At 56.7% G+C, this 18397-nt stretch overlaps 3 protein-coding genes across 3 annotated transcripts in view; 1 reads left to right on the top strand and 2 right to left on the bottom strand.

The window, feature by feature from the left end:
- The window catches only part of VOLCADRAFT_99010 (uncharacterized protein), a gene marked incomplete at both ends in the record, with an annotated part of 2114 nt that extends 1489 nt beyond the window's left edge, over window positions 1–625 (bottom strand). Inside the window, one exon of the mRNA XM_002957827.1 lies at window positions 537–625. Coding sequence (XP_002957873.1) covers window positions 537–625 — 89 coding nt within the window. The remainder of the gene's footprint in view (window positions 1–536) is intronic.
- A 3510-nt stretch (window positions 626–4135) lies between these two features.
- On the top strand, window positions 4136–12639 carry VOLCADRAFT_99009 (uncharacterized protein; the record flags this gene model as incomplete). The annotated part of the gene is made up of 8 exons (XM_002957855.1): window positions 4136–4332; window positions 4969–5093; window positions 5163–5270; window positions 5664–5690; window positions 7833–10287; window positions 10453–10542; window positions 10931–11033; window positions 12544–12639. 8 exons carry the CDS (start codon window positions 4136–4138, stop codon window positions 12637–12639), a joined length of 3201 nt encoding a protein of 1066 aa, XP_002957901.1.
- Window positions 12415–18397, bottom strand: part of VOLCADRAFT_107845 (uncharacterized protein) — a gene marked incomplete at its 5' end in the record, with an annotated part of 27023 nt that continues 21040 nt past the window's right edge. The window contains 9 exons of the mRNA XM_002957826.1: window positions 12415–13264; window positions 13695–13817; window positions 14075–14299; window positions 14869–15156; window positions 15557–15768; window positions 16081–16240; window positions 16641–16793; window positions 17232–17393; window positions 17866–18027. Coding sequence (XP_002957872.1) covers window positions 13232–13264; window positions 13695–13817; window positions 14075–14299; window positions 14869–15156; window positions 15557–15768; window positions 16081–16240; window positions 16641–16793; window positions 17232–17393; window positions 17866–18027 — 1518 coding nt within the window. The 3' untranslated portion in view covers window positions 12415–13231. The remainder of the gene's footprint in view (window positions 13265–13694; window positions 13818–14074; window positions 14300–14868; window positions 15157–15556; window positions 15769–16080; window positions 16241–16640; window positions 16794–17231; window positions 17394–17865; window positions 18028–18397) is intronic.

The raw sequence follows: 18397 nt of genomic DNA, 5'->3' as shown, positions 1-18397 counted from the left end.
GTGAGGGGAGGGGAGGGGGCGGAAGAGAGAGCACGAACCTAACAGGCAGAGGGAGAGAGAGGGAGAGGGAGAGAGAGAGAGGAGATGTGGTGATATTCGATGTCGCGGGAAGAATTCCAGGTGATCCTCATCATGTACAGCTTTATACAACCGCATGTACGAGAACTGTACGGCATTGTTGCGCGCGCATGTTGGATTCGGGAAGGGAGGATCTCGTGGCTTTTGGCGTTTTCCTGACGTTGCTTGATGTGGCGATGGAAGGTATATACATACATGTACATATTCCCGCGTTTTTCCCTCTCGTGCGCCAATGTACGTGGTTCGTGACTGTGTCTGTGGCGTCGTTTCCTGCGTGTTTTTGCTGTACTACCGCCGTACAACTGCCACCCTCACTGCGGCCGTGAGGTGCCGTAACAACGCAGTCTCAGTGGGTTTTTTCTTTCCCCCACTTCCCTTTCCCCCCACCCCTCACCCCACCCCACCCGACCCCACATACACCGCAAAACCCGCAAAACCCAATACCTCCCCAAACCCACCTGGGTTTAGTCTTTTCGGCGCGGCGCTTGTGAGCCCCGTGTGCTTTATCGGTTTGACAGTCGGCTGGTTCGTGCGCGGTTGGTGCCATGTTGGTATTGATAATATTACTGTTCGGCGGAGGCGGATTTTTACTTTCCAGGCTGGCCCCCACCGCCACCGCCACCGCCACCGCCACCCCCTTCCGCATCTAGCATGTGTGTGTTTAAAGCGTTTTTTACACACTCGGGAAGTTTCACCCTGCAGTACGTCCAGTACGTGGGGTTTTGGGAGCTTGCGGTTTGCGGTTTGCGGTTTGCGGTTTTAGAGTTTCGGTAATATGGAGGGAGGGAGGGAGGATACGGGGTGGCGTGTCGGGGATTGGGGGGTTGGGGGGGTGAGGGAAAGGGGTTTAAGGATGCAAAGTTGGAGTCGGGGGGGAGCGAATTGAGAGGGGAGGGAAGGGACGGGGAAAAGAGGCCGGGGGGGGAGATGAGGGGACGCAGAGACGGGTGGGTTGGGTGGGTTGTTGGAGGGGGGTGGGGAACGAGCGGGGAACGTGTGCACGTCCGTGTGTTGAGTACACCACACGCGTCTACACGTGCCTCGGTGCCTCTATACACATACATACATACATACACACACGCACACACACATACACACGGATTTTTTCTCCTTGATGCGTTTGTCGACTTCTTTGCCACCCGCTCGCGACCAAAATTTGCTTTCCAAAATCATCACTCAATACACAGAGCTCTTCTGTGATGAGGCGTGGCGTGGCGGGTGGTTGGATTATTCCGAAGATAAATAATTTCCTTCATGTTCACTGAGTGGTACGTATGTATATATATATATATACGTGTATGAAAATTTGTAATGTGTATTAGCTAGCTGCCCTCGGGGGTATCTGTACATGTGCAACCATCCCCTGGGTTATCATTTGAATCCCCAAATCGACCGGACGCGGATTCAGTGGTGAAGCAGGTTGCTATTGGGCGGGAGACATGGAAGTTAGTTTGTGGTGGTTGACCGTTGGCTTTTAACTTTTTGGTTTTTTTGAGACCTGTGGGTTTGAAACAAAACTAGGGCGGATGAGGGGGAAGACCCCGGGGGGGAGGGGGGTATATGGCGGACGATGGCGTCTGGGGACGAGAGGGCGTGAGGGATGGACAGGTCTGTCTGTCTGTCTGTCTGTCTGTGTATGTATGTATGAATGCATGTATGCATGTATGTTTTGCCCTGTGCCCTCTCCTCCGCGGTTTTCATTCAGTTGTCGTGGCACATTCACCCCGTGGGCCGTTTCCTATCCGGGCCGTACACAAGCCGTATCCTCAGCATAAATATATATATCTTAACATACTAAGATTCTGCCTGATGTGTGTGTCTTCAACAGCCTGGCAACACGGGGTTGGAAGGTTCCACTGAGACGGTGTTTAGCAGGTTCTACTGCTGCTGCTGCTGTTGCTGCTGCTGTTGCTGCTGCTACTGCTGTTGCTGTTGCTGCTGCTGTTGCTGCTGCTACTGCTGTTGCTGCTGTTGCTGCTGCTGCTGGGAAAGAAGGCAGCCATCTGGGTTCCCCTCTCCCCTTAGGTGTTTCTACTTATTGTGTCGATGTTGGTAATTTATCTGCGCCCATCGGCGGTTACTGGCGAGTACTTTTATGCACTTTTGCGTGTGTGATGGTTTCCTTATAGATTATCGCGGAACGGTTCATTATGTGTTTTTTTGTTTGTTTTTTTGTTTGCTATATGCTGTATGCTCTTCAGTAAAAGTCAAGTCAAAAGGCAAATCCTACGTGTATTGTATACAGCGCACTTTGCACACACGACAGAAGAGCAAGGACTGCCGACAGCGCTGTCGACAACAACAAATAGCGCACCCGCCATATCGCGGTTTGTGTGTATTCGCACTCCTCCCCACGCGCACACGGAGGCACGTGTTTGACATTGTGAATGTAAGCGGTCCACCTTTTCCGCGACGTGTGTCGGGTGTGGTCATAAAGCCAGAATTATAAATAAGGCCCTTGTTGAGCCGCTGTCGTATCAGCAGCAGCGAAGAGGTATCAACCATAGTGACGAGGTGGAAGCAGCAGCAGCAGCAGTGGCAGCGGCGGCGGTGGCTGTGGCTGCAGCCGTGGCTGATCACGTAAGGAAAAGGACCAAGGGTTTCGCACCCGCCGCCGCAGCAGGGCACGATTGCAAAATCACCATCTCTTGCAAGGCTGCGGCTGCACATGAACCAAAAGGCGGCCTTGAAAGGGGACAGGGTGAACTGGTAGAGAGGGCAAAACGGTGCAAGATGGGTCAAGCTTTGCTGTAATGGGTCGGGTGCGGCGCAAGAAGAGGGTACCAGGTTGGACTTGAAAAAAGGGATATATAAAGCATCGGATATGTTTACGTTTTAAGTTTCGGAGTTAGGGCTCGTGGCTTGCTGGGCTTGTGCGACAAACGGGATAGTCACGTTGTCCGGGATAGTCACTTATTAACGGCGGCAAGCGGCTGAAATGGTGTGGAGAGCGGACTGGATGGTCCAGCACAGGGATTGGTCGCCAGCTTAGTTGTTATATGCGTTTGGGTAATGGCTAGTAAGAAGCAGTTCCTCGAGATGCGTAACGAGCAGATGGCGCCGCAGCGCGTAACTATGTATATGCATACATGTGGATTTCCGGTAATGCAAGGAGGTAATAGTTGCATCTTAGCCAGAGCATTTGGACCGGATTAGGAGAATCGCCCAGCAGTTGCGAGTGGTGATGTACGACTGTCTAACTGCGAGTTGGTGTGTGGCCCATTTTGCCCTGATGTGGCAATGCATCTATGAGTTTAGAGGTGATTTGTGTGTTTCTGATGCCACTGTAGTGCTTTCCTCTGTGTTGTGGGCGTCAGTTGCTGCCGCGTCGAGGGCCTTCATGCACGGCTAGCGTTGGTAAAACGCAGCAACTGGTCTTCGATTTCATATATATCATCCCAAATATGTATGGGAGAGAACAATTACAATAGGTGCTAGATTGCTATAAAAACAGGTCATGTCGAAGCTCTTTTACCCATCAGATAGCGACCGCGATCCTGGGAGCTTGCGCCTCCTTGTTATTGCTGACCAACGGTCAGAGCAGCAGGCGCGATATTACACATCGGCGAAAGGTTACGCCACTTACGTCCGGCCCTTGACGGTTGCGGAAGTACTTCCGCCCCATTTACGCAGCGGCAGCGCCAACTTTTCTGGAGAAGCACCATCGTATTATATTTGGTCCCTGCCACGGTTGAAGACCCTAAAAACGACCGGCGCCCGTGGGCGTCATTCGCCTCGCGCTTCAGGGTTACAGCTGGATCATACGCCTCGTTATCGGCCAGGGAGATACCCGCAGGCAAACAGTATGGAGCTGTCGTTATCCGAGAAGCCCTTGTTGCGCAAGTCAGGATACAAGGAATGGTACGGCTTCGGGCTGCCTGAGACACCCGCCACAGCAAGAGGATCGGCAAGGGATTCCGGCAGTGATTTCCGTGAAGCTCATACACAGACTCAAGAGGCATCCACTGGACTATTTTATGAGGAACCTCAGGAGCACCCAACAGGCAGTGGATCAAAACCGGTCAAAGCTTTGCGAGACGCTAGCGCGGAGGAAACTATGAAAGGTGGTATAATTCGCGAAGAATATGCGATGTTGCGAGGAGAGCCGCAGAGCTCCAGCTCCACGTGGCATGGCGTTCCAAGCAACCAGCGTGGGGACATGGAAACTGCTAGTGGTCGCCCCGCCACAGCTCTTACATCAACGCTTGTATCCCGCATGGAGGCGCTGCGGCAGCAGTTGCTAAGAGTCTCAAGGTGAGGTGATTCCCAGTGTTTTCAAGTTGAAACCAGCTTTGTTCGATGTGATAATTAATTGTTGCAAGGGCTCTGTCCAAGGTTTGGTTTTCTTGTCGTGAAAGGGGCGGTCTTTACGGCGACGCCTTTACTTTCGGCAGTCGGAAGGACGGAAGACAGGAATACAGTCCTTCCTCCTAAAAATGACCAAACATTTAGTACGCTCCCAACGTAACGCACCGCGGTCAGTCCGGCGCCAGCCCCCCTCCTTTCAAAATACAAGGCTGTTGCTCTATCCACTGGCGCCGGACATGAGCGCGAGCGCGCTGAGCAGCTTACTACCCTTACCTGAGTCCCCATTCCCCCAGCCCTGCCTCCTGTCCCGATGTATACCTTTGTAGACACAATGAGCAGTGCTTGCATGCAAAACTGCAGGTAATTCAACGACAAGTTGGGTTTAAATGGATGACTCTATCCCCCTCCCGCTCCCCCTCCCGCTCCCCCTCCCCCTCCCCCTCCCCCTCCCCCTCCCCCTCCCACCCATCCGGTATCGGACCGCAACGCACCCTCCTTAACTCCTTCCCCTAACCACCTTTTTCTCTCTCTCTCTCTTCACTCTCCGTCCCGCTCGTGTGCCGCCATGCTTCCCCTCCACAGCACTCTCTCAGGCGTTCAGGAGCGCGCTGCACACCTCGCCTCCTCGATGGGCCACCGCAGCCACACGCTGCTGTACAGCGACGGAGGCGCCGCCGTCGCTCATTCCCCTTCATCCTTCCGCACGGGTGCGGCGGCGGGTCCTTCAGGAACTGGCCCACATGCCGCATCCGCGGTGGCGCCCTCTCTCCCCCAAGCAGTACCAGCACCCGGATCAGACTTACCCACTCAGAGGTATTACCCGCCGATTGGCTACTCGGACGTTCCGGGCAGGGACCGCCCCGCCTCGCCGTACTATGGCAACGGTACGGCAGACAGCAGCGGTCCTGGTGGGACTCGAGTGTTCATGGTCGCTGTGTCGGCTGCCGGCGAGCCGCTGCCACTGCCGCCGCCGCCGCCGCTGTCACCATCGCCGTCGTTGTCGCCACGCTATCCGCCGGTGCATGAGTCGGCGACGGCGGCGGTGAACAGTCTACGTGCTGCTCTCGGTGGTTCTGAACCAGCGCCGGTGTCGGCGGTCGCCGCCGCGGCAGCGGCGGCAGCTGTGGCGACGTATCGTCCGGCTGTGGACCCGTACGCTGCTGGTGGTGGTGTTGCTGATGCGGGTGGCGGTGGAGGAGGTTGTTTTGCGGTGCCGGCATCGTCGTCGTCGTCGTCGTCGCCCCGCCCACAACGTCCGTCGCCACCACCACCCGCAGTCGCCGTCCTTTCGGGCGCACTGGAAGGTGAGGCGATGGGCGTCGTGGGCGGGGGCGGGGCCGGGCGGTGGTGATCAGCGGGGTGGGTAACAGGGGAATGATGCAGCGATGGCTGTGGCGTTGGCGTTGGGATTGGAGCAGTTGGGCTTGTTTGCGTTGGGCTTTGGTTTGCTGGTTTAGGCTTTTGGTGACATGGTCGATGCCGTATTGGTGTATGCTGCTGCTGCTGCTGGAGGTTGCTGTGAAGCCACCTTCAAGCCACTTTTTCGGCTTTTTTGCTACATGCATGTATGTATGTATGCAGGGTATATGTATGTAGGCCGTTTTCCTCTAGGCCGTTTTTTATAAACCCGTGTCCTAAGAGATGCAAACAAACAGCCATTTTATCTCCTTTGGGTTATTTCCTTTTGTAATAGGTGTCCATGTATATGTTTCCATTAATACTTCCATTTGGAGAGGGACTTTCGTTTGGTGTCTCCCCTCCTCCCCGCGGGTGTGTGGTGGTGGACCCTGTCCGGGGGGAGGGCCACATCTCCCTCCTCAGTCCCCGAGAGGCTGTTTGAAGCGGTTTGAGGAGGCGCCCCGTTGTCCTAGAGCATGTCCGCGTTTATTAGATTTCCCTGTCTGTGTGATGTTTGGTGTGTGTCTGTGTGTCTGTGTGATGTTTGGTGTGTGTCTGTGTGTCTGTGTGATGTTTGGTGTGTGTCTGTGTGTCTGTGTGATGTCTATATCCGTCATGCGATTAGCCGGGGACTGGATTTTATATTAAAGTGCGTCCTGAGCGCATTATGTGCCTTAAATAGGCAGCGCCCGTATAGGTTACCATGTATGTATGTTTGTTTGAGGACATATTGCTGGAGGGTTTTTCCTCGCTCTGTGCTCTCTTTTTGTGTTCTCTCTGACGCTTTTCCTTCTGTGCCTCATTGTTATGTTATCTTGTTTGTTGGGTGTTGGACTTTCCGGAACGTACGTTGAAGGGTTTTTTTAAGCGTTCCGTTCCGCCGCGTTTAGCGTATATTTGACTCGACGAGTTTGCTGGCTGGTGAGCTTGTACGGATATGTATATGCATACATATGATATATATACTATATATAGTATATCCGTGTATAAATCGGCCTTGTTTATGTACTAGTACTGGATTACTGCGTTTGGGATTTCCCCCTTGCTCTGCCCCCCCCCCTCTGGGGCCACCTCCTCTGACACTTGGAGGCGGAGGAGGGCCCGGGGGACAGAGGACCACTCCCGTGGGCGGGGGGATGATGGTGGTGTCTAGCCAATCGTCAATCCACCAGTCTATAAATCAATTAACGAATCGCGTGAGAAGCGGAAAGCGGAAAAGAGAGCCGGCGCAGGCGTCTCCTGTTTCTTTGTCTTTTCGTTTTTTATTTAATTTGTTTGGGCCCCTCCGAACGCTTCCGGCCATCTTTTGCAGTTTTGCGCTTTGAAGACGGAGGAGGAGGAGGAGGAGGAGGAGGAGGGATGGGGAAGGGGGGGAAGGGGAGGGTGTTTGTTGTGAGGAGGAGGGGGAACGTCCAGCGATGACGTCCATGACCCCGCCTTAGGTTTGTGTTTGTGTAAAGCCCTTGACAAGCTCCCCCCGGCCCCCCCACTCAAGCGGCTTCACTCGCTCGTGGTTCGTCTTTTCCCCCCAACCACCCAACCACCCGCACCGGCACTTGTTCTCCTAATCTAACTCGGCTCCGTCCTTCTTCACTCCCTGCACCCCCCACCGACCCAATAACCTACCTACCTACCCTCCCACACGCCGAAGTTTAGTACCCGCTTTGGTTTGGTCCCTTGGGACGCTCCCAATATTGTGACCTTGCTGCTCAATCTGTTGTCTGTTTCGCGATATCAGCGCGGTTATTGGAAGGCGCGGGAAGGGAAAGAAAGTGGAGGTGCCTCTAAAAGGGGCAGAAGCCATAACAGAAATAAAAAGTCACCTTTGCCTAATATTACCTTGACAAATATATCTGCGCGCATTGCTCTCATCTCAAGTTGTTGTTGTGCGATGTACGCTGTGAAGGATGCTCGAATGCGCGAAATGTAGAGGGGCTTTCAAATTCTTGTTCTATCCTGACCGTTTGTTAACCGTTCCTGTGTGCATCTGCATCTACCTGTTGAGCTCTCCATCCCCATTGGTCGCCTTTTTTGCTTTTGTTGTCCAGGATTGTCGTACCATCCCTTCGAGCTAGGAAGTCCAGCGGGTCGTACAATGCACGTGGCGCTACCGGCGCAGGAGAGAGCAGGGGCCCCGGGATACAGTGGGCTGCCGTACTATGGATTGGCGGACAAGACGCACTTTGGCGATGCTGAGCCGTCGTACAATGTCACGACCACGCCGTACAGTACACGGCATCTGTACGACCGCAGTCGGGACGGTGACGGGCACGATTACGTCACGGCGAATAAGGGCCACCCTCATGACGGCGACGACGGAGTCCGTCGTGACCGACAGATGTACGACAGGTCAGCCACTGGCGTGCCCGCGACGACGCTACGCCCGTCGGCGGCGGCGGCAGCGGCGGCGGCAACCACTGCCGCCGCCACCAGTGCCGCTAACACTAGGGCATCTCCGACGACGACGACGACTCTTACCAGCGCCTTTACCAGGCAGCTGGACTCCCCTGTCCTGCAGGAGCTCCTGATGGAGTCGCCGCGGCCTCTCACGGCTAGAAGCTTCAGAGACCACCCTGCCCAACGGCCGCTGTATCGTGAGCAGCTTTCAGCCCCGGCGGCGGCGGAAACCGCCGCCACCGCCGCCACCGCCACCTTGTCCTCCTCCCGTCTCGGCGACCAGCGCGGCAACCGTCGTTTCTCCTCCGGGGCTACCTCCATTGAGTCCAGCCTCGATGCAGAACGGGTCTATCCCTGGAGTGGTGGCGGCGGCGGTGCCGGCGGCGGCAGCGTAAGCAGCAGCGGAGTGCCTTGCTACGTTCATGCCAGCGGCGACGCGCTGGACCGCTCCAGCAGCCATGGCGGCGCCGCTGTCTCGGTCGGCACTGCTGACGCCGTACGAGCCCACAACGACCGTCGCTCGTCCCTGGGGGGACGGTCGGATTTGTCGTCGATCGACGCCGCCAGGGTGCACCCGTGGGGCGGTGGCGGCGACCCACCGTCGTACAGCCTTCGCTCCGCCGACGGCTCCTTGGAGCTCATGTCCGCGGCGTCGTTCTCACCGCTGACTGTGTACGACAACGACGTGGGTGTGGAGCTGGGCCACGACGGCGGCGGCAGCGGCGGCGGTGGTGGTGACGGCGGCAGCAGGGAGAAGAGGCCGAGTATCAGCGGCCGTAGCGTCGGTGACGGCAGCTGGTTGCTGCTGAGCCCGACGGTGGTGGTGAGGGAGGCTGGCGGCGGCAGGGGTACGGCGGTTGAGGAGGTAGAGGCGACGGAGGCGATGGCGAAAGCTGTTGCTGAAGGGCGGATGCCGCCAGTATGTGTATCGGTGAATGTCTCAGGACAACACGAGCAGGATGTGACGGATGTAGCGAACACGCAGCAGCAGGAGGAGGAGGAGGAGGAGAATTTTAAAGATCAGCAGGGCGAACAGCGGGATGGCGACGGAAACGCAATGAAGAAGTACGGCGGTTTTCAAGATCCTAGGCAAGGTATTGTCCAGCATAATGGTGGCGATGAAGAAGGGGTGGAGAAGGAAGAGGAGCAGGCGGGGGAGGAAGAGGAGCAGGAGCCCAGCGTCGCCGTCAGCCCGGTGTCTCCAGCGCCGCGGACGCCGTACGACGCTGATGGTGCTGGCGGTGCTGGCAGCTGCAGTGGCAGCGGCTCGACGACGCCCACGCCGCGCGCGGACCTGAGCTTTGCGTTTCACTCGGTCAGCTTTGCGGTGCGGAGCGGCTCCGACGGCGACGGCGACGCCGATGGTGACGGCAAGGACTGGCTCCGCCGTGCCAGCATGTACGCCGGCGATGATGATGACGACGGCGACGAGGGCGATGGTGGTGACGGGGCCCGCAACAAACCGACAAGCCATCGCAGGGTGCATCCAGAGGCGCTGATTGAAGCTCTAAAGAGTCGCAGCGAGCGACAGGGCGGCGGCAACAACGCCCCCGCCCCCGCCGATGACGATGACGAGGTGCTCAAAACGCCCACCCATGATAATACTTCCTGGGGGCGTGTGAAGCTCCGCTACCCCAGCGCCAGTGATGATGCCGCCGTCAGCGACGGCGACAGCGACGCTGGTGGCGGAGGTGGAGGCCCCGCCGCCGCCGCTGGCCCAGCAGCGACCCGCCGTCGTTGGTCGATTTCGTCGCGGCGTGCGGCGCCGTTTCCCTATCACAATGCCGCCGCCGCGACCGCCAGCGACGGCGTGTTCCCGCCTGGAGGCGGTCTGTACGACGGCTACAGCGAGGAGGATGAGGAAGAGGACCACGACCGGGTATTGCAGCGGCGGGAGGAGAAGATCCAATCGGCGGCATCCGTACCTCTCGCCAGCGCGTCGTCCGTGGCGGCGGCGGCGGCGCGAGCTGCCGCTTCCGACTTGTACCAGAGCTTTTCCTTTCCAATGCCGGAGGCGACTCAACGCTCAACGGCAGCCTTATTCAAGGCCGCTGTCATTGGGGGTAGTGGCGGTGGTTCGGGCAGCGGCAGGAGCAGCTCAAGCGGGTGCGTTGGCTGGGCAGATGGTGTCGGGGGCAGCAGCAACAACAACACACACAGTCCTGGCGGGTACGGCACACCGGAGACCCCCGACGATGGTGTTGGCGGCGGCGCAGGTCATCCCCACCGGGTATCACGGCCCAGCCGTCTCCTGGTTCCCTCCTCGCCTAGGAGCTCCCTCGGCGGCTGGTCACAGCCGTCGCCTGTGCCTTCGCCGTACACGCACGGCGTCGCGGGATTGCGGACGCCGTCCTCTGGCGGGTGAGTGGCTTTTCTCTATCCGGGAATACTTGACCAATGAGGGACTGGGGGCGGTGTGTGTGGAGGGGGGGAGGGGGATACTTTTTCTTCCGAGGGAGATTCTTTTCTGGATATGGTCCAGGGTTTTTGCAGTTTGGTTGCGGGAATATCTTTTACATAGACAAAGAGGCACATTCTGTTCTATATTATGTTCATTCCCAACCTCCTTTTTCATCTAATATTAGGTTGATTTTTTGGTGGACGGTAATTTTACTAACACACGACGTTATTTGCGTGTCCCATCCCGATCCCGTTTTCTTCGGCTATTCTATCCCTTGACAGAACTCCCCCGCTGCCTGCGCCCCCTGTATCTTTTCACCCTTCCCTGTCAACGCTTCTCGAGTTGCAGCCGCGCCACTAGCTTTTCCCTGCGGAAGCATCTGGACCTGACAGTCTCGAGCTGCCTCTTCGCCGACACCTCGTCCGAAGATGAGGGCGGGGAGGAGGAGGGGGTGGGGGAGGGGGACGAGTATGTGCGACACGGGCTGGTCAGTTGTCTGGTGCCGGGCGGGTCTTATGAGCCCTCACCACCTTTCCTACGCAGAAAACTTGCGGCGGAAGGGGAGGACAGCGACGTGGTGGAGGAGGGGACGGAGGTGACTTCCCGTTTAGTGACCCGTGGTGGGGGGTTGGGGGATGGCGAGGGGAACGATGAGGACGGGCTCCGGGGGGGGCAGGAGGAGGAAGCGCAGGAAGTGGAGGAGGAGGAGGGCATTGCGGCCGCCAGTGATGATGATGACGACGAAGCGACGGCCGCTGTGGCGGCCTGGGTGTACGGAGACGCACGGCGGGCAGCGGAAGCTGCGGCGACGGCGGCGGCGGCGGGGGGCAGCAGCGAGGGCAGCTGTGGCGATGACGGTGGTGGCAACGGTCATTGGGAACAAGGCCAGGACGGCGAGTTCTAAGACGCTGTAACCGGGTTTCGAACCCATCTTTTGTGAGATAGTCAACAACATGACTAGCTTTGGGATATACCTGCATCTCGTGGGGGTTTGTTGTCGGGGAGGTTGGCCAGTGATGAGATTTCGACCGATATGCTCTGCTGTTGCTGGGACTGCTGGTGGGGACTGCTGGGGCTTTTACCCGGAGGCGATTAGTAGTTTAGTACATTTATACGAGCCTACGGATTTTATAGCTATATATTGCAAATAATGTTACGCAAGTATTACTTGGGTACGGCGTTGCGATTAGTTCGGTCATATTATTATATATTTTATATTATTGGAGACGAGGAGCTGTGTTCATATGATCTGATGCTGTCTGACGCGCTGCACTGGGCTGCTGTGGTTTATTTGTTTTTAATGAGCGGATGTGCTTTTCCACCTATAGGTGTCTGCCGTCAGTGATAATATACACCTTTTCGCACCTATTATAATGCGTGTGGGCTTTCGCCGTCGGGGTGATGAGCATAAGGCGGAGGATCAGGACGCGTTCAATTAACTCATCACTCAGTGGGCCTCTTTACTATTGCAGGGGGTTCCACGCGGCATTGATGGTGAATAAGAACAACTGATCGGTAGCAGGCCTGGGGGAGGTTCGCTGAGGAAGGTGGCGCAGGGTGTTGCATACCGTTGCGGTATTATTGGGCAGAGGTGTTGTGGAGGTGGTGGTGGTAAAGGTGGTGGTAGAGGGCTGGCGCGCTGGCTGTGAGTTGTGGGGTGAAGACCCTACTCTACTGAAGGATGTTCTTGGTCGGCTGCAGGCTGTTGCGTTGCTTGGAAGTCGCTTGTAGACGAATGCGCGGCGGTTTTCTGCATAGATGTTATGATCTTTGCGAACTATGAAAAGATGGCCTGGTTGTCTAGACAAGTGCATGTCGCGTCACTGCACACTGAATGTGTACTCCTTACACACGTGCCACTTTAACAAGGAACAAGCCTTCAACCAGCTCCGTTCCGAAACCCATATCCAATCGACCCTCTCCGCCGTTTCGCCCAACACCCTCGCACCATTTCGCCGCAGCTTCCTAACCCTCCCCAAATCCTCCCAGCCAACCAAAAGCCGCGCTACCGCCACATCTTGAGGAGTCTGCTGCGTCACGTCATTACTGTCTTTTAACCATTCAGAAGAAAAAGAATACCCAAAGAGGGAAGGACAAAAGTCGTCTGTGCGAAGTGAGGAGCTCAATCAGCTGAACACAGCAGCATCAGGCCAAAAGGTCCTCACGACTATTGTCGCAGGCGGCAAGAAGAGTAGCACGGCTCCCTAACATTATGTACGCCCCCAGCAAAAGCTGCGCTAGGTGCCGCGACCCTCCGTAACCCCGCAGCAGTCACCTTTCTTATTCACTCCCCATCACAACCATCACAACCACCACAACCACCACAACCACCACAACCACCACGACTGCAATCTACCCAGGCTCAACTACATGGCACTGAACGGACCTCTAGGCCCCTCGTACAGTTTCACCCCACGGACCTTGTACGGCAACACCATCAGCCATCCATGCCGCCATCCACACCTGTCCATCATCCGTACCGTCGCCCTTCTGACCTTACCCCCCTGCCATTGTGTATGTGTATGTTGTGATGTGTGTGTGTGCGGGGTTCATCGCCCTTCGCGTCCGGGTCGCCTGAAATAAACCTAGAAGTTACCGGGCACAGCCACTCGTCCTCCTCCTCCTCCTCCTCCTCCTCCTCAGTACTAATTACTGCTCCATGGCATCCTCGTTGGGCGACACCTATGTCGAGGCGAGAGGAGCCGCAAAGCAGAGATGAGGTGCAGGTGCAAGTGCAGGTGCAGGTGGGGGCTACGTGGGGGCGGCGGCGGAGGAATAACAAGTCGACAGTCCTCCGCAACCTTTAGCCCCAAAACTTTGGCCGCATATGGCCTACGGAATGGGAACACAAGGGGCTATAGGCCATGAAAGGGGGGAAGGGGAAACTTCACATTCAAGGACCACACACCACCAAGTAGTTCGAACACGTCACACCTCACAACCCGCCGCCCGCCCGCCCTCCTCCTCGCCGCCGTCTTTAATAAGCCGCGTTGTGCACAAGGCATGGCCCCCCTTCCCTCCCTCCCCCTCCTTGTCATCCTTGTCATCCAAACCCCCCACCCGCTCATCGCCCTCTGCCCCCAATACACCTCCCTCCCCAGCCCCTTTTTACCTTGAGGTTGACCTCGTACTCCTGGTCGCAGCCCATCCAGCTGTCACACATGAAGTACAAGGTCAGGTGCGCGAAGCCATCGGAGCCGGGCGGCGGGGCGGAGAACTCCAACTTGGTCCGGGCCTGTGCGTTCAAAGGCGAGGGGAGAAGGGGTGGGGGGTTAAAACATGCACACGAGCACACGCGCACACGAGCACGGCGGGCCTGGGAATTCGATCGGGTTGGACTGTGCAGGATGGGGTGGGGCTGACCGCGTGCGTGGGTCGTGTGACTGCCCCACGGTGTTTTTCCTCTCCATACCTCCATCCTCCCCTCTCGCCCGGGCGGGGCCCGCGGCTCCCCTCCTCTCCCACACCGCCCAGCCCGCTAACCACCCTGACCTGCTTCCCGAGATTGACTCTCTTGATGGCTAGCAAGCTGTTGGCCTTGGGATCTCCAACCACCAACCACCAGCCCTCGTCCCGGCGGCCGGGAAAGTGCGGCGCCGGCACCGGCCCCACGTCGCCTGGCTGCTCCTCGTCCATCTCCCGCTCCAGCGACACAACCACTGTAACCGCCTCGCCCGGCAGGACCTCCTCGTCGCCGCCAACGACGTCGTACGTTACCTGTACATCGTACCAGTACCCGTAAGTACAACAGAGACAACATTACGGAGCCACTTAAAAAGTCACTTTAAAAGTCCCGCAAAGGGCAGTGTCGACATAAAACATTTTGGTCCGGAGACATTATTATTGAGGTCACAGTCAATGCACCGAGAATCGCACGATGGACTGGTGGCGATTGCTGGACCCTCTGTCTCTGCGAATGTTCGAATGAATGGATGAGGAGGGATCCTAATAAGGCAGGATCAACCGCCTTGGACTTCCAGTTCGTATGGCGTAGTACAGTGTGGTAGTGGTGGATGGCGCTGTATAGTGTGATAAATCGTAGATATGACACAATCTAAATATGGCGCTCAATTGGCCCGGAAGCCTCCCACTCTGTAACAGCATTGACAACATCAACATCATCATCAACAACAACAATTTACAAAGGTCGCAGAATCGGTATCCGCATCGCCACTATTTCCCTTCCGATTCCTCCCAATCCCCCCAAACCCCCCGGAACACACACACACACACAAACACACACACACACACACATAAACACACACACACAAACACACGATCCTCACGTTGATGTCCGGGTAGCGGTTCGCCACCGCCGCGATCTCCGCCAGCTGCGCCTCACTGACCGCCGCCCCCAGCGCCTCCCTCCGCGGAGCATCCCCCATCTCCAACAACTCAAACACGGAGGAGCAGCCCGCGGCCTCAAGACGTGCGGCCACATCTGGGGTAACGTACGGCAGCTGCAGCAGCGGGCTGTCCTTGTCCCACAGCGCCTGAGTCACCATCTGGCTCATCTCCATGGCAGCCAGGGCCGGGGAGAGCCAGCCGTTGCTGGCAATCACGTCCACAATGGCCTGTGTGAGGGTTGTGTGTGTGAGGGGGTGTGAAAACACGAGGGGGAGGGGGAGGGGGAGGGAGATGAAATCACGTAGTGCAAGAAGCAGCCCAACAGGTCAGGTGAACCTCCTCCGCCGCCGCTAAAAGCACGAGATATAGAGAATATATGTCGCCCGCCTACATTTGCCAACACCACCCTAAAACCCCAAAGGCCCAAACAGCCAAATATATCCCAAGCCTGCCAAGGGGATACATCCCCTCGGGGCAAAACTGCCACCAACACAACATCGTACTAAAACCCTAAAACCCTAAACCATACGCCGGTGGTGCAAATCTCTCTTTTCCCACCCCACCCCCTCGCTCCCCGCCCACACCCAAGTATCCACCAGCCCCACCTCACCCGCACCCGCTACCAACCTGGAGCAGCCGCACGCTCTCGCGCACAACCTCCTTCTGGTCTAGTGCCAGATCCCCTCCCAGCGGTGTACGACTGAGGTACGACTGCAGCAGTACATTGGCCTTGCAGTGCGGGTCGCTGGGCCGCGGCTGACTCACGGCCACGTGCGAGTGCGCGAGAAGCTTCTGGATGGCCACATCCTCCCCGGGCCGAACCTCCATGCCGTCGAACTCTGTGGGCGGGTGTGCAGCAGGGCAAGGATGCGGAGGGAGAGGAGGACGAAGAGGAGGAAAAAGGGAGGGCCGAAGAAATGAAGCCAGGGATGCGCGGGTCGTACGTGGGTGTGTTAAACTTTCGCGATGCACTCACTGACGCTATTCAATAATGAACGACGTAGTGGAGTGCCTACAGAGATACCTCAAGAGGCGGAGGCCCACCCCCCATCTCTTTCTCTCACACACATACACACGCACACGCACACACATACACACATACACACACACGCACACCTACATACATACACCCACCCGCACACGTAACTTACCGCTCGCATTCGCCAAGATCTCCAGCAAGCCCTTGATCTTAGTCTTGGCGGCCAGCGAGGCGGCGAACAGCTCAATGGTGGTGTAGGCGATGTGGTAGTAGGCGGCAATCATACCGAGGTTGAGAGCGGACAAGTCCATGTCGTCCTCTATGGCAATCACCTACAGAACAGAGTGCGCAGCGAACCGAGAACGAGAAAAAAAGATTTGTGTGATGCGTTTTTCAAAAAGGAAAACAAAAGTGCTGACACGTCCAAATCTTGCTGTTGCTGCTGCTACTGCTGTTGCTGCTGCTACTGCTGTTGCTGCTGCTACTGCTGTTGCTGCTGCTACTGCTGTTGCTGCTGCTACTGCTGTTGCTGCTGCTACTGCTGTTGCTGCTGCTACTGCTGTTGCTGCTGCTACTGCTGTTGCTGCTGCTACTGCTGTTGCTGCTGCTACTGCTGCTACTGCACAAGAAGTGGACAGCACACCTCTTGGACTGCCCGCATCAATCCAAAAAAGGTTCTCAACCCTCAACCCCTTTCTCTTCCCCCCCAATGCCCCACTCCCACACACGCACCTTGCTGGTCTCCAGGTCACCTAGGGTACTCTCCACCAGCTCCGACAAGTGGTCGGACAGATGCCGGTGGCTGACCCCCGCCATGTTGTAGTAGTTCGGGTTGTGGGCGAGGCGGCGGTAGTAGAACGTCCAGGTCAGGTAGTCCACCGCGTCCTGGTACAGAGTGAGAGAGAGAGACAAGGAGAGAAAGGAAATAATTAATATCATATTTAAATAATAATAATTACTATTATTATTATTATTATTATTATAATAATAGTAATAATAATAATAATAATAATAATAATAAAGCGAAAAAGGTCATTCATTTTTCAACGAATAGGGGGCGAATGGAGCAGTTGCGGTGAAGTTGGGATCCTTGGCGACTGGGGACGAGCTGGGAAAGGGGGGCCAGGAAAAGCGGATGGGGATGGGGGAGAGCAGGGTTGCAAATGAACCAGGTAAATGTACAGGGGCAGAGCTGGGACTGGAAGAGCCTAGACTCCTACAGGGATAGGGGTCCAATCCGCAATCTCTCACCTCTCCCCCCCTATACACACACACACACCTCGCCTCACACCTCACCCCACACCTCACCCCCGCACTTCACACCTGTTTGTTTTCAATGGTCTTAGTCACAATCTCCGCAACGAAGTGGTCGTGCAGGTAGTGGTCTAGGTGGCTCTCCACGGGCAGGGGCTCCAGCAGGAAGCGCTTGTAGTACTCCTTGCGGTGGGAGGCGCACATGAGCACTACCTTGCCGCAGTCGTCAACCTGGAGGGGGTGGAGGGGGTGGAGGGGTTGGAGGGGTTGGAGGGGTTGGAGGGGTTGGAGGGGTTGGAGGGGTTGGAGGGGTTGGAGGGGTTGGAAAGACGAACCACGAACGAGTGAAAGGGAGGTAGGACGAAGCACGATGTTGGAGGTGAAAAAAGCTAGAGCGGGCTCGCGGACGGGGGAGGGCTGCGGCGCGGGGTGTAAATCAGGGCGGTGGAGGAGGAGGAGGAGGAGGAGGAGGAGGAGGAAAGGGAAGTGATGACGAAGTGGGTGGGGAGGGGGGTTGCGAGGGAAGGCGGCCGGACCCGCTGGCGATGTGAACCGATGAATGTGATACACACACACAGACAGACAGACAGACAGACAGACAGACAGACAGACAGACAGACAGACAGACACACAGACAACCCCCTGGCCAAGCAAATACTTCCAACACCAGCACCGCGCGCAGCTCCACACACCGCGCAGCTACCTGCGGTCTGCTGGCTCGTCCAATCATCTGCAACAGGTCTGTGATCGGGTAGTCGGATGCGCCGAGGCCGCTGCCGTCGTAGTACTGGGTGCCCGCCACCACCACCAAGTGCGCCGCTGTGTCGCCCAGACCCCAACACATGGCCGCCGTGACCACAAGAACCTGCGGACATACATACATAACAATCTAATATCAATACACATCAATACACACACCTTTTTGTGACAAGGTAAGATGTGAGAAGAGAAACCACTTCGAATAAAGATTCAAATACATTAAAATAAATCACTCGTTAGCGGAATTTTAGCTGTGAGAAAAAATCTAACCCCAACACGTAATGTGCCAAACCCGTGAAGCCTCCCTTGCATCATCCACCCGCATCCTCCCCTCCCCTCCACACTCACCCCGCCCGGCCTCAACCCAAACATACATACAAACATACATACATACATGCACACACGCACACCTGGATGGCTCCGCTGTCGAACAGCAGTCGTACAACCTGCTGGTCCCCTGCCGGCATGGTCTCGTG

Source organism: Volvox carteri (assembly GCF_000143455.1).
Source record: "Volvox carteri f. nagariensis unplaced genomic scaffold VOLCAscaffold_81, whole genome shotgun sequence".
Lineage (NCBI taxonomy): Eukaryota > Viridiplantae > Chlorophyta > Chlorophyceae > Chlamydomonadales > Volvocaceae > Volvox > Volvox carteri.
The sequence above is the reverse complement of the archived record's forward strand: the minus strand, read 5'-3'. Positions and strand labels throughout refer to the sequence as shown.